Consider the following 13,010-nt stretch of genomic DNA (forward strand, 5'->3'; position numbering starts at 1 on the left):
GTATTCATCTGCTGTGTATTTTTCTTTATAATGTGATGTTGTGTTTACAAAATCTGATTTCACAAAGGCCGATAAGTTCAGATATATAGTGAAGTTTTTTGAGTTGAACAATAAAGGATTTCAGAAGTGATGAAGTACCCGGTCAAAACGTTATCTGTTGATTATGGGACAATGATTAATTCCTCGGACACTCCGAGTTGTGGGTATACATACTGGTGTTCTTGGTACGTGTACTCGGGAGATCTTTACACAGATTATCCGACATCAGTGTCTCAAAATGAAGACAAACTTTTTCAACAATATTGGCAGAGTTACTTTCAGCACTGCAAGGGTGCCGTCATTGTGTTACAATACAAACAAGGCAAAGTATTGCGAACAATCAAAATTTACAAAGTGTGACACTCCATCCTTCGAAAAAGTACTCAAATGCAAAATTTGTTAATTATATGTTACAGAGTATACCAACATCTGTCACTATGTGTACTGTCACGAATACCCCCGCCTCTACATCCATGTAAAGGTCTATGTATCAATACAAGTCCCTCGTAACTCAGACATCCAGCATTTATGGAAGCAATGTTTTATAAAGATTATCCAAACTTTTATCCTAACAAACAAAACTTGTAATAGCAGCAATAGAACTTCTAGATTTATTGTCATTAGGAAAAATAACAGTGATTTATGTTAGGTAGATAGGAAGGTCAGAGAAATACTTAAAGATCAGTGAGAAAGGAAAACCATCAAAACATACATCAAAATCAACAGAACAGTACTATGAAAATGTCTACTTAGAAAAAGTCACAAGACAACATCCACCAAAATAAAAAGGAAAATAATACAATCATGCAACAAACATGGAACAGACAACTAGGTGACAAGTGACATGGCGACGAAAGGCCACCATAACAACAGTAACCAGACAACATTCCGTGACAACACATGCAAAAATAGTCCCAGTCATTAACATGAAGGATACTTGACTAACTCAACAGCGTGAGATTTCAGGTAGCCCAGGCCGGTACTCTCATTGAAGGACGACATGTGATAGTGAATATTTCTTTCTGAAATACAAGGTAGCCATTTTTATTCATTGTCTACTGTATCAAACTGTAGCCAGAGACATCAACTGCCCACCGATCACAAACCAGCATCTACCCTTACCAAAAGGAATCGCCATTCAAAACACAGTTATTTCACAGCTCTATTATAAGATAAGAAAACTGCTATGGAGAATTCTATACCATTATTTGACAGTTACCATTCCAACAGCATTACTTTCACCCATATTTTCACAATCAAAATGCAATAGAAGTACTTAAAGATACTCTTGACACATGCTTTCCTGATGTTGTATTTTCATAAAGGTAAAACATTTTTAAGGAAACTAGAAAATGTCTGTAAGACATGAATGCCCCCTTTGTATAAAGTTTGATGAAAATCTGTGAAAGAATGAAGTTGCTGAGTGTTTGAATTGGGACGCAATGAACATGGGCAACACTATATGCCCCCCCATTTTATGGCGGGTCATAACAAGAGGCCCAATGGGCCTGCATCGCTCACCTGGTATTAATCTCACAATTGTAAACTTAAAAGTGGACTATAATAAAGCTTCAGGCAAAAAATCTGTGTCTTGACTTCAAGTCATTCAGAAGAACCTGTTAAACGACTAAAACAAATTTGATGCCTGTGACCTTAAAAAGTCAAACATGGACAGTAAGTTGGACAAACTTCATAGCCCTTCTTCCCAAAATGCAACTTGCCAAATATCACCACCTTATACCTTTTGTTTATTGAGAAGATGACTATTAAAGATTTATGCACTATAGACCAGATGTGACCATGAAAGTGTGTCGTCATTCACATCTACAAGCAATCAACCTGTATGCTTTAGTTCTTCATCAGAAGTCGTTTAAATATTTCAACATATTTGACCCCTGTGACCTTGAATATTAGTGAAAGACATTTGTTTGAACAAACTTGGTAGCCCTTAATGCCAACATTCTTCTGGCCATATATCATCACCCTGGACCTTTTGGTTATACAGAAGAAGTTGTTGAAAGGTTTTTATGTCAATTGACCCCTGTGACCTTGAATATGGCCGAAGGTCATTCATTTGAACAAACTTGGTAGTCCTTTATCCAAGCATGCTATTGGCCAAATATCAACACCCTAGACCTCTTGGTTATTAAGAAGAAATTGTTTAAAAGGTTTAAACATATTTGACCCTGCTGTGACCTTGAATATGGACGAAGGTCATTCATTTGATCAAACTTTGTAGTGCTTCATCTTAGCATAATATTGGCCAAATATCATCATCCTGGGCCTTCGTAGACCAGACTGGCGAGAAACATCTGAGAAGATATTTTTCCACACTTGTAGACTTTGATGGGCAATGGATAAACGACAGAGAGGTATAAAATTACCAAAAGAATTGAAGGGAAGTCACTCTACACAATGTCAAAAATTATTTGAAAGAGGAAAAATCCTTACTCAAATTCATTTTTATATATTTTATTGCAAAAGTATATCAGGTCTCATACTACTCTGTAACATGAAGTACAGTTTCAATTTTGATGGCCAACCCTAAAGCAGTATTGTTATGATGAGGAGAGAAGAGGTACAGAGGATGTGTAGTAGAACACAAGGCTGCAGCTCTAGATCAAACTAGCCATACCTTCAGCTACATCAAAGCCGTTGAACTTGATTGGCTGGGCATAGTTGACCATTGCTGACAGATAGGGATGGATGTTGGTGGTGGCGCCACTGTAGTGGTACGCTGACATTAATGCTGCCTCCTCGTCTGCTGTAAGACTCCCCTGTCACACAGAAAGAAAGAGAGATATATATATAAATGTATTTTCTACTAGAAAATTTGTCAACTTCACAATGATGCAGCATGTTTGGTCTGCACCTAGAAAAAGCTGGAAGATAACAGAATCTGTAAACAGGAATCCATTCCTTTGCTCAGACTCAGATGGTGTGCTCCGTCTCAAATCCTAGAGCGGAATTCATATTTTTTAAAGATTTAAATCATTCCATTTTCCCCCCTGTACTTTGCAGAGACTGGTAGCTAGAATCATTCAAATGTATTAAGTGTTTGATATTTTAACAATTCATTAGAGGTACTATCTCTTTAAAATATGACCTTAATTTCTTATAAAAATGTTTGTATGTAAACACTTTATATGATTAACAAAAGTTGACTGAGGGGAATAAATATAAAAACTGCCAAATTTAATCACCTCTCCTTCTACCACCTTTTTGTCGTTGAACTTAAAGCTATCACTACTGGTAGACATCTTGTTATTGGTCACTTCCTCTGCCAGCTCCAGAGTTGGTTCACTCACAACTGGCTTTGTCTTTGGCATCTTAAACTCGGGGTGAGCGTCAGTGTCCAGGTTGATGACACTGGGGTCCAAGTCTATCAAAACAAGGACAGGCGAAAACCCACCGAAACATCAAGTTTACCGTTCAAGCACAGCAATCTACAAGTTATCTTTAGCACGACATCTACATTAATTGTTTTCAGCCATGTCCTTAACAAGCCAGATCTGGGTAAATTATCAAGATTTCCTTGTTTATTTATGCAGTGTTTTAGGTTACAGAACTGGATGAATTAATAATAACTGAGATTGGACTACATGATATATCATTTAGAAAGCATACAACAAGTTATATATGCAGCCATTATAGAGATGAGGTTGTAAAATACATCCTCCATTTTGTATCCAAAGTCAACAGCGCAGTGCCAAACACGTACAGCCGGTTAAAAAAGATAGCTTTTTCTATTTGAGAAATGCACGCACTTATAAACTGTAAGATTCAGATACCAATAATATTACAACAAACTGGCTATAATTAACATATTACAATGTATATAAACATGCAAAACTAAAACTAATATTCAATTATACAAGCTTGTATATATTCCACCTACCAACCAACAACATATCATGCAAAATTTCTACATTTCTAGTGATTACAGAAAGCAGACTGATTTTAGGATGTTAGAATACAAAGTGTGAATCTTTAAACTACATATGTTTCAGCAGATTTATGTTTCCTTGTTAGATCATGAGGAAAGCAGTAACAGAGATCCACAGGAAGTTCCCTCCCATGCAATAAAAGATGTAGATCTGTGGCAACTGAGCTTTCACCATGTTACATTCACATAAAAAAATAAATGTATCATTCCCACAAAATACACAAAAAAATAGTCAATTAGCAATGGAGGTACAACTACATGTATACAAGACTCAGCCAATCACAGAACTGAAGGAACAACTACATGTTTAAAAGACTCAGCCAATCACAGCACTGGAGGTACAATTACATGTTTAAAAGCCTCAGCCAATCACAGCACTGGAGGCACAACTACTGTATAAAAGTCTCAGCCAATCACATAGTCTATTAACACTGGAGGTACAACTACATGTATAAAAGCCTAAGCCAATCACATAGTCTATTAACACTGGAGGGACAACTATATGTATAAAAGCCTCAGCCAATCGCAGCACTGGAGGTACAACTACTGTATAAAAGTCTCAGCCAATCACATAGTCTATAAACACTGGAGGTACAACTATATGTATAAACACATCAGTCAATCACAGCACTGGAGGTACAACTATATGTATAAACACATCAGTCAATCACAGCACTGGAGGTACAACTATATGTATAAAAACATCAGTCAATCACAGCACTGGGGGTACAACTACTTGTATAAAAACATCAGCCAATCACAGCACTGGAGGTACAACTACTGTATAAAAGTCTCAGCCAATCACATAGTCTATTAACACTGGAGGGACAACTACATGTATAAAAGCCTCAGCCAATAACATAGTCTATTAACACTGGAGGTACAACTTTATGTATAAAAGCCTCAGCCAATCACAGAGTCTATTAACACTGGAGGTACAACTATATGTATAAACACATCAGTCAATCACAGCACTGGAGGTACAACTACATGTATAAAAGCCTCAGCCAATCACATAGTCTATTAACACTGGAGGTACAACTATATGTATAAAAGCCTCAGCCAATCACAGCACTGGAGGTACAACTACTGTATAAAAGTCTCAGCCAATCACATAGTCTATTAACACTGGAGGTACAACTACATGTATAAAAGCCTCAGCCAATCACATAGTCTATTAACACTGGAGGTACAACTTTATGTATAAAAGCCTCAGCCAATCACAGCACTGGAGGTACAACTACTGTATAAAAGTCTCAGACAATCACAGCACTGGAGGTACAACTACATGTATAACAAGAGGCCCAGAGGGCCTGTATCGCTCACCTGAATATGTTTAAATTAAGTGGTATGAAGTTAAGATATAGCACTCCACGGTAGGTGCTGTAAGTACATATGAAATTTCAGAAAGATCCATCCAGTACTTGAGATATAGCGAGAACAAACTTCAAACAGAGCACTACCCCTATGCCCCTAGGGAGGTTATACCCACCAATTATACAAAATTGAGTCCCCTTGACCAAAGGCTGCTCCAGACTAAATTAGGATAAAATCCCTTAATCCTGATGGTCGTAGAAGGATTTTAAAGGTTTTACCTCTATTTCTCCTATTGGGCCCCGCCCTTCTGTACCCTGGGAGACCACACCAACTGCTTATACAAAATTGGGTCCTCTTGGCCCATTAGAATATATAAAATTGGTTCCCCTTGACCCATGGGTGCTTCATACCAAATTTGGACAAAATCCTGTCATTCCTACAAAAGAAGAAGGATTTTGAAGAATTTGCTATGTTTCCCCTATACGGCCCCTCCCTTCTGCCCACAGGGGGGGGCCACACTCAATGTTTATACGAAATTGAGTCCCTTTTGCCCAATGATGCTCCAGACTAAATAAGGATAATATCCCTTAATACCTATGGTAGAAGAAGGATTATAAAGGTTTTACCTCTATTTCCCCTATTGGGCCCCACCCCTCAGATCCCAGGGGGGCCACACCCACCGTTTATACAAAACTGGTTCCCCTTTACCAAAGGATGCTCCACAACAAATATGGACCAAATCCTTTAATTCCTACAAAAGAAGAAGGATTTTAAAGAATAATTTGCTATGTTTCCCTATTGGGTCCCACCCCTCATTCCCATGGGGCGCCAGACCCTCGGTTTATATAAAATTGGTTCCCCTTCACCCAAGGATGCTTTAGACCAAATATGGATAAAATCCTTTCATCCCTATAAAAGAAGAAGGATTTTAAAGAATAATTTACTATGTTTCCCCTATTGGGCCCCGCCCCTCAGGCCCCTGGGGAGGCCAGACCAACGGTTTATACAAAATTGGTTCCCTTTCACCCAAGGATGCTTCAGACCAAATATGCAACAGATCTTTTTCTTCCTACAGAAGAAGAAGGATTTTAAACAATTTGCTATGTTTCCCCTATTGGGCCCCACCCCTAAGGCCCCTCAGGGGCCAGACCCGGGCCACCGTTTATACAAAATTGGTTCCCCTTCACCCAATAATGCTTTAGACCAAATATGGACCAAATCTTTTCATTCCTACAGAAGGAGAAGGATTTTAAACAATTTGCTATGTTTCCCCTATTGGGCCCCGCCCCTCAGGTCCCTAGGGGGCCAGACCCACCGTTTATACAAAATTTGTTCCCCTTCCCCCAAGGATGATTCTGACCAAATTTGGTCAAAATCTGCTCAGTCGTTCATGACTTCGGACCAGGTGAGCTAAAAACATCAGCCAATCACAGCACTGGAGTTACATCTACATGTATAAAAACATCAGCCAATCACAGTACTGGAGGTACAACTACATGTATAAAAACATCAGCCAATCACAGCACTGGAGATATAAACTACACGTATAAAAGCCTCAGCCAATCACATAGTCGATTAGCACTGGAGGTACAACTACATGTATAAAAGCCTCAGCCAATCACAGCACTGGAGGTACAACTACTTGAATAATAGCCTCAGCCAATCAAAGCACTGGAGGTATAAAATACACATGCCTCAGCCAATCACAATCAGAGGACATGGCAGCTATTGTCAAAACTGGAACTTTGATGTTAGCTGTTTAGATTGTGTACTACTATTAGTATGAACAAAAACACCTCTATAGAACTCATGTTACAGACAGATATATCTCTGTCCATTGTTAGATCAGAGCAGTCGTTATCAAAACAGGAGTTACAATAAACAAGAGGCCCATGGGTCTTAACGGTCACCTGAGTCTACAGTATTTTTTGTTGTTGTTGAAATATGTACCAATTTGAGTAAAAAATAGTATAATGTTAACTTAACTTTGTCAGGACCATGAGCTGATCATTCCTAGACCAATTTTAAGTGAGATCGGCCTATTAGAATTTAGTAGCAAAATAGCGGCCATGGCAGCCAAATTGTATTTCTGATTGACCCGAAAAATAACAACACTTTGTCAGGACCATGAGCTGATCATTCCTACAAAGTTTCAGTTCAATCGGCCTAGCAGAACTTGACTTTAAGTTTGAAATAGNTAAGTTTGAAATAGGTTTTCAAAATGGCGGCCGTGGCGGCCATATTGGATTTCTGATCGACCCGAAAAATAACAACACTTTGTCAGGACCATGAGGCGATCATTCCTACCAACTTTCAGTTCAATCGGTCCAGCAGAACTTGACTTTAAGTTTGAAATAGGTTTTCAAAATGGCGGCCGTGGCGGCCATATTGGATTTCTGATCGACCCGAAAAATAACAACACTTTGTCAGGACCATGAGGCGATCATTCCTACCAACTTTCAGTTCAATCGGCCCAGCAGAACTTGACTTTAAGTTTGAAATGTAAAATGTTAACGGACGACGGACGACGACGGACGAAAACGGATAGCAATAGGTCACTTGAGCTAAAGCTCAGGTGACCTAAAAAGTCCCTTACTCTGTTTTAGTGAATGAAATATTCTTTAAATATGTATTAAGGTAAACTGAATGCAGGAAATGTGTCTCTTATTGTTTATTTACCTACACCAAATTCTCCCCAATAAAAAAGTTAATGATGAAAATCTGTATTTATGTGACAATAAATGACTGCAGTACTGTAAAGGTACTTCACGTGGATTTAATTTTCATAGTTTTTCTACAACGGAGAGTGATAGATTTAATTACATCAGCCAGATTATAAAGTTAGCATACATAATAGGGATGAAACAATATGTATCTCAATATAGCTATAATGATACGACTAGTTTTTTAGTTACCATAGGTGTCAACCTCTGAAACCTTCGATGAGGGAGATCTCCCTCATTCCACATTTCCATTGAGGGAGAAAGTGCGTGAACATGACTGAAACCGCTTTGCTCAATTTATCTTTCCCTTTTTATGTATCAAAATTTACTCCAAAAAGCATTCATTTGATTCAGACACACCTGTTATAATCACTACACACACTCTGCAGTAACTAGGAGATCATTTGACAACAGGATGTAGATTTTGAGTTTGTGCAAGTTTAATCTTGAATGAGGGAGTTTTGAGGAAGATTGGTAAACTTTTGTCAAAATGAGGGAGTCTCCCTCCTAATGAGTGAAGGCCGACAGCTATGAGTTAGAGGAAAGAACCTCTACAAAACAGCACAGCACAGGTAGGAGGTAAAAGAATATTACGAATCATTTTTGTACCTAAATGGAGTTGTCTGGAAATCACTCTACAGACAATTTCTGGTGACCAACAGGTACTGTATACAATAAGTAAAGACAGTGATGATTTATATCACGTCTCAAAGACTTTATCAATTTTTAGCAAGGTAGTTATCAATACATGTATGTTTAATCTATAAATCGTTCGGTGTACAGAAATGTCAATATATTGTTTCATCCCTTATGCATAATGTGAAAATGAAATTCGAAAAAAAAGACAATAAAAGAACGTAGTTTTACCACCACACCAATAAATCCACGGAACTGAAACTTCCACTGAACAGAAATCGTACAACATTTGAAATCAGTGAAATTTTGGTACCTTTACAGAATGTCCATTTACCATTAAGTGGTCCCTCCTCGCCATCAACACTGGCGATCATCACACTTGGGTCCTCCCCTGGTTCGGCGTCCTCGTTTAACTGTTCCTGACCCTTCAAGAACAGCTCCAGGTTCTCTGTGGAAACAACGTTACACAGTGTGCTGTCATACAATCACAGCAGAATGCAGTTGATCTTAACCTAGTTTGTCTGCAATATTAATTACCAGGTATTCCAACCTTGGTCGTGTCCCTCAATACAAATCTTTGTTAACACTTTGTGACAGGTTATTCAAATGACCACTTATCCACATCCTTTATATATCTCCCATTGGGTTTGGAAATGTAAGGTCACGATTGGTCACCAAGACAACAAAAGCTGACAATGAAACTGTAACATGAGTTTGTCATAAACATTTATATCATGACATACAGAATCATGTCGCAAGTATTTGCGATTTGCTTAGATTTATTCTACATTTCACACATTTTCACGTTTTCCTGGGCTTCTTGTAGCAGTATTTTCATTAAAACAAAATTTTACATACTGAAAAAATATGTTTCTAGATAATACATGTAATATGAAAACATTTTCATCCCCAGGATATGTTTTAGGTATGACAAGTTTTCATTCCCAGGATATGTTTTAGGTATGACAAGTTATTCCCAGGATATGTTTTAGGTATGACAGGTTATTCCCAGGATATGTTTTAGATATGACAGGTTATTCAGATAACATCTTTTTGCCATACCATTTTATTCTTTGCTTTACAAAACAATGGCACTGATTTTTTTCAAAGAATAACTTACCAGAACACTTGCGATTCTTTCATGAGAAAAAAATAAAACATTGTCAGCTAAATAATCAATCTCTTCTCTTTCGGGGTGGCCCATTTCATTGCAGTTAGGCAATTATTGGCTCCAGGAAAATTCAATGAAAAAAGATGTATGAAATATAGAATTAATCATGGCAGAAATCATGAATACTGCATGATGCTGTAACTTCTAGTTCTAAGATAATTGCCTTTCTGCACATACCACTCTACCAGAATAGTTAGGGAGTACAACTTTTGGGGATAAGCATTTATAAAATGTCTGCGTTAGGTAGTTGACTATTGTCAGGGTTAACCTATCAACAGCTGGGGTCATTTGAGGCTGTGACTGTTGTCATGAATGTACTTACTTTTCTCCACCTCAGGTTTCAACCTTTTATTTTTTATCAGTATTTTACGTCTAAGTTGATTTGGGGAAGGAAGTGCTACTCCTGGTTCAAGCTGAAATTTTGTAAAAGGTAAAATGTCTAAGATTCAAAAAGGACATGACATAAGATTCGACACAACTTTTCCTAAGACCGAATGAAGGCGAACAGGAGCCCGAAGAATTTCAACGAGTTCTACATGAATTCTATGAAATTTGGTAAAATGTTTGATTGGTGATATTCCATGTTGATGCGTAAAATAACAATCTCTTTTAAAACAATCTCTATATCTTTGAATCTTTCCAATACTTCTGGATTGAATCTGAAATGATTTAAGCACACAATCGTAGAAAGAGTAAAACAGAAACTATTATCTTATTTAATTTACGCCTGGAGAGACAGTATTATAGAACATAAGTTTTTGATGCATCTGCCATTGCACATTACCGGGACCGAGTCGAGGGGTCGCTTCAACAAGAAGTCACCGAGGATATCCTCACAATACTTGGCCATCTTGTACTGCTGAGGTTTGCTATTATGAGAAAAAGCATGGAATTATTGTCCCTAATCTTAACAAAAAATATGAAACGAGAATGTCCTGATAACAGTTTACATGTCAGTACGAAGAATTTCTCCATCAAAATTTACCAGTAAACCACAATCTATTTAGCTACAATCTGTCAAGTTAGCTACAATCTATCAAGTTAGCTACAATCAGATTAGGTACAATTTAGTTACCGTAAAAACCCATGTAATTTGCGCAGGTACTTTTTGAGGCTGAAAAACCCCAAAAAAGCTTCTACTCGAATATTTTGCGCACCAAAAAAAAAAGAAAAAAAAAGGTTCAAGTTCCGGGATATAAGTAAGTTCATAAGTATTGTTAACAGATACAATGATGTTAAAACTAAGAAGAAACTGCTTAAAAAGTGTATTTTGTTGTTTGTTCAGACAATTAATAAGTAATTTGACGTTTAGTAACCGCTGGTTAATATCTCCTGGTGAAAGACATAATAAGATACCTTTTATTGATCATAATTACGATCAGTGAGAAGGGCTCATCATGGCGGCTTGGGTATCGTCACTTCAAACCAGGTGATGTCACTGTTCAGTTTGGCCACGGAATTAGATTATCTAAGTCCGTGGTTTGGCGATATTTTTTGGCCACACAATTTTTAGTACAGTAAAATCTACTGTCAAATTATTAAAATCGGTCATCTGTGGTCATGACTGCTGGTTTTGCGGCATTTACAGGTAAGTTAACAGGAGGGCATAATTTCTCCAATATCGTCTGGTCGTGGACAATAGGCCAGGTAGGATCGCATGCTTCAGCGAAATTATGGACACTTCTCAACACTACAGTCAATACAAATTACAATGGAGTAATTAGCTAACACTATATCTGTGATTACCCATTAACAATAGCTCTACTAATTGAAATGATTTGCAGTCGCGATCGACAGACGGGTTGTTGTTTTTTTCACTCACCAACACGTGGCGTGAATTACGAAGCCCTATAGCTACTGCATTGTCTATACAGACTGATTTGACCGATAAGGGATTATAAAAAAAAAAAATTAAAGCAGACTATTTTTACGATGCTTCATTTAATAAATATTGAAATAATTCACGAGGTTATTATCAATCACGTGTTTACGTAATGGTAGACGCGAGATCAACATGAAAATGAGCCGGGAAAAAAACATGCTGTACGCATAGGCGATTTGAAAAAAAAACCTAACAGAACTTACAAGGAACGGAGCTTAAATTGAACAACTAGGGCCTACATTTTCGTGATAGTATGGGGAAAATGCACCGAGATGTCGAAACGTAAGTTGATCAGCCATTCTCTGGCATAGGAATTTGGCTAAACTTTCTTTGTTAACGGTTACCTATTTAATAATGCTTTTCACATCAACTCAGGTAACAACACAGTATGTATCAATTGTATCTTTTATTGATGTTTGACCTAAACAAATGTGTTGATCGTCGTTTGTTTTTGAGTTCCGTGTACCAAGGGAGATTATCTCGTGTCCAAGATGGCGGTCTGCCAGAATCGTCGACCTTTTCATGAAAATAACTTCAAATTGCTTATACCTGTGTATTTTACGCAACCCCCACTTTGGGTATTAAATTTTTGAACAAAAAAGGCGCAAATTACATGGGTTTTTACGGTAGCTACAATCAGATTAGGTACGATTTAGTTAGCTACAATCAGATTAGGTACAATTTAATTAGCTACAATCGGATAAGGTACAATTTAGTTGGCTACAATCAGATAAGGTATGATTTAGTTAGCTACAATCAGATAAGGTACAATGAAGTTATCTACAATCTATCTAGTTAGCTACAATCAGATTAGGTACAATTTAGTTAGCTACAATCAGATAAGGTAAGGTACAATTTAGTTAGCTACAATCAGATATATGTGCAATTTAGTTAGCTACAATCAGATTAAGTATAATTTATTTAGCTACAATCTAGTTAGCTACAATCAGATTAGGTACAATTTAGTTAGTTAAAATTAGATAAGGTACAATTTAGTTAGCTACAATCAGATAAGGTACAATTTAGTTAGCTACAATCAGATAAGGTAAGGTACAATTTAGTTAGATACAATTAGATAAGGTACAATTTAGTTAGCTACAATCAGATAAGGTACGATTTAGTTAGCTTCAATCAGATTAGGTACGATTTAGTTAGCTAAAATCAGATAAGGTACAATTTAGTTAGCTACAATCAGATTAGGTACGATTTAGTTAGCTACAATCAGATTAGGTACAACTTAGTTAGCTAAAATCAGATAAGGTACAATTTAGTTAGCTACAATCAGATAAGGTACAA

At 37.2% G+C, this 13,010-nt stretch overlaps 1 protein-coding gene across 6 annotated transcripts in view; it reads right to left on the reverse strand.

The window, feature by feature from the left end:
* Nucleotides 1-13,010, reverse strand: part of LOC110461441 (1-phosphatidylinositol 4,5-bisphosphate phosphodiesterase beta-4-like) — a 101,507-nt gene that overhangs the window by 19,524 nt on the left and 68,973 nt on the right. For 4 of the 6 annotated variants that reach the window (XM_021514889.1, XM_021514891.1, XM_021514890.1 and 1 more), the window contains exons 15-19: nucleotides 10,617-10,701; nucleotides 10,155-10,245; nucleotides 8,975-9,109; nucleotides 3,243-3,421; nucleotides 2,675-2,816 (exon numbers count right to left, since the gene is read on the reverse strand). In XM_021514889.1, coding sequence (XP_021370564.1) covers nucleotides 2,675-2,816; nucleotides 3,243-3,421; nucleotides 8,975-9,109; nucleotides 10,155-10,245; nucleotides 10,617-10,701 — 632 coding nt within the window. Of the gene's footprint in view, nucleotides 1-976; nucleotides 1,062-2,674; nucleotides 2,817-3,242; nucleotides 3,422-8,974; nucleotides 9,110-10,154; nucleotides 10,246-10,616; nucleotides 10,702-13,010 lie in introns of all 6 variants that reach the window. The other 2 variants (XM_021514893.1, XM_021514894.1) reach the window with 2 other exon arrangements.

Source organism: Mizuhopecten yessoensis, unplaced genomic scaffold (genome assembly GCF_002113885.1).
Source record: "Mizuhopecten yessoensis strain PY_sf001 unplaced genomic scaffold, ASM211388v2 scaffold10621, whole genome shotgun sequence".
NCBI lineage: Eukaryota > Metazoa > Mollusca > Bivalvia > Pectinida > Pectinidae > Mizuhopecten > Mizuhopecten yessoensis.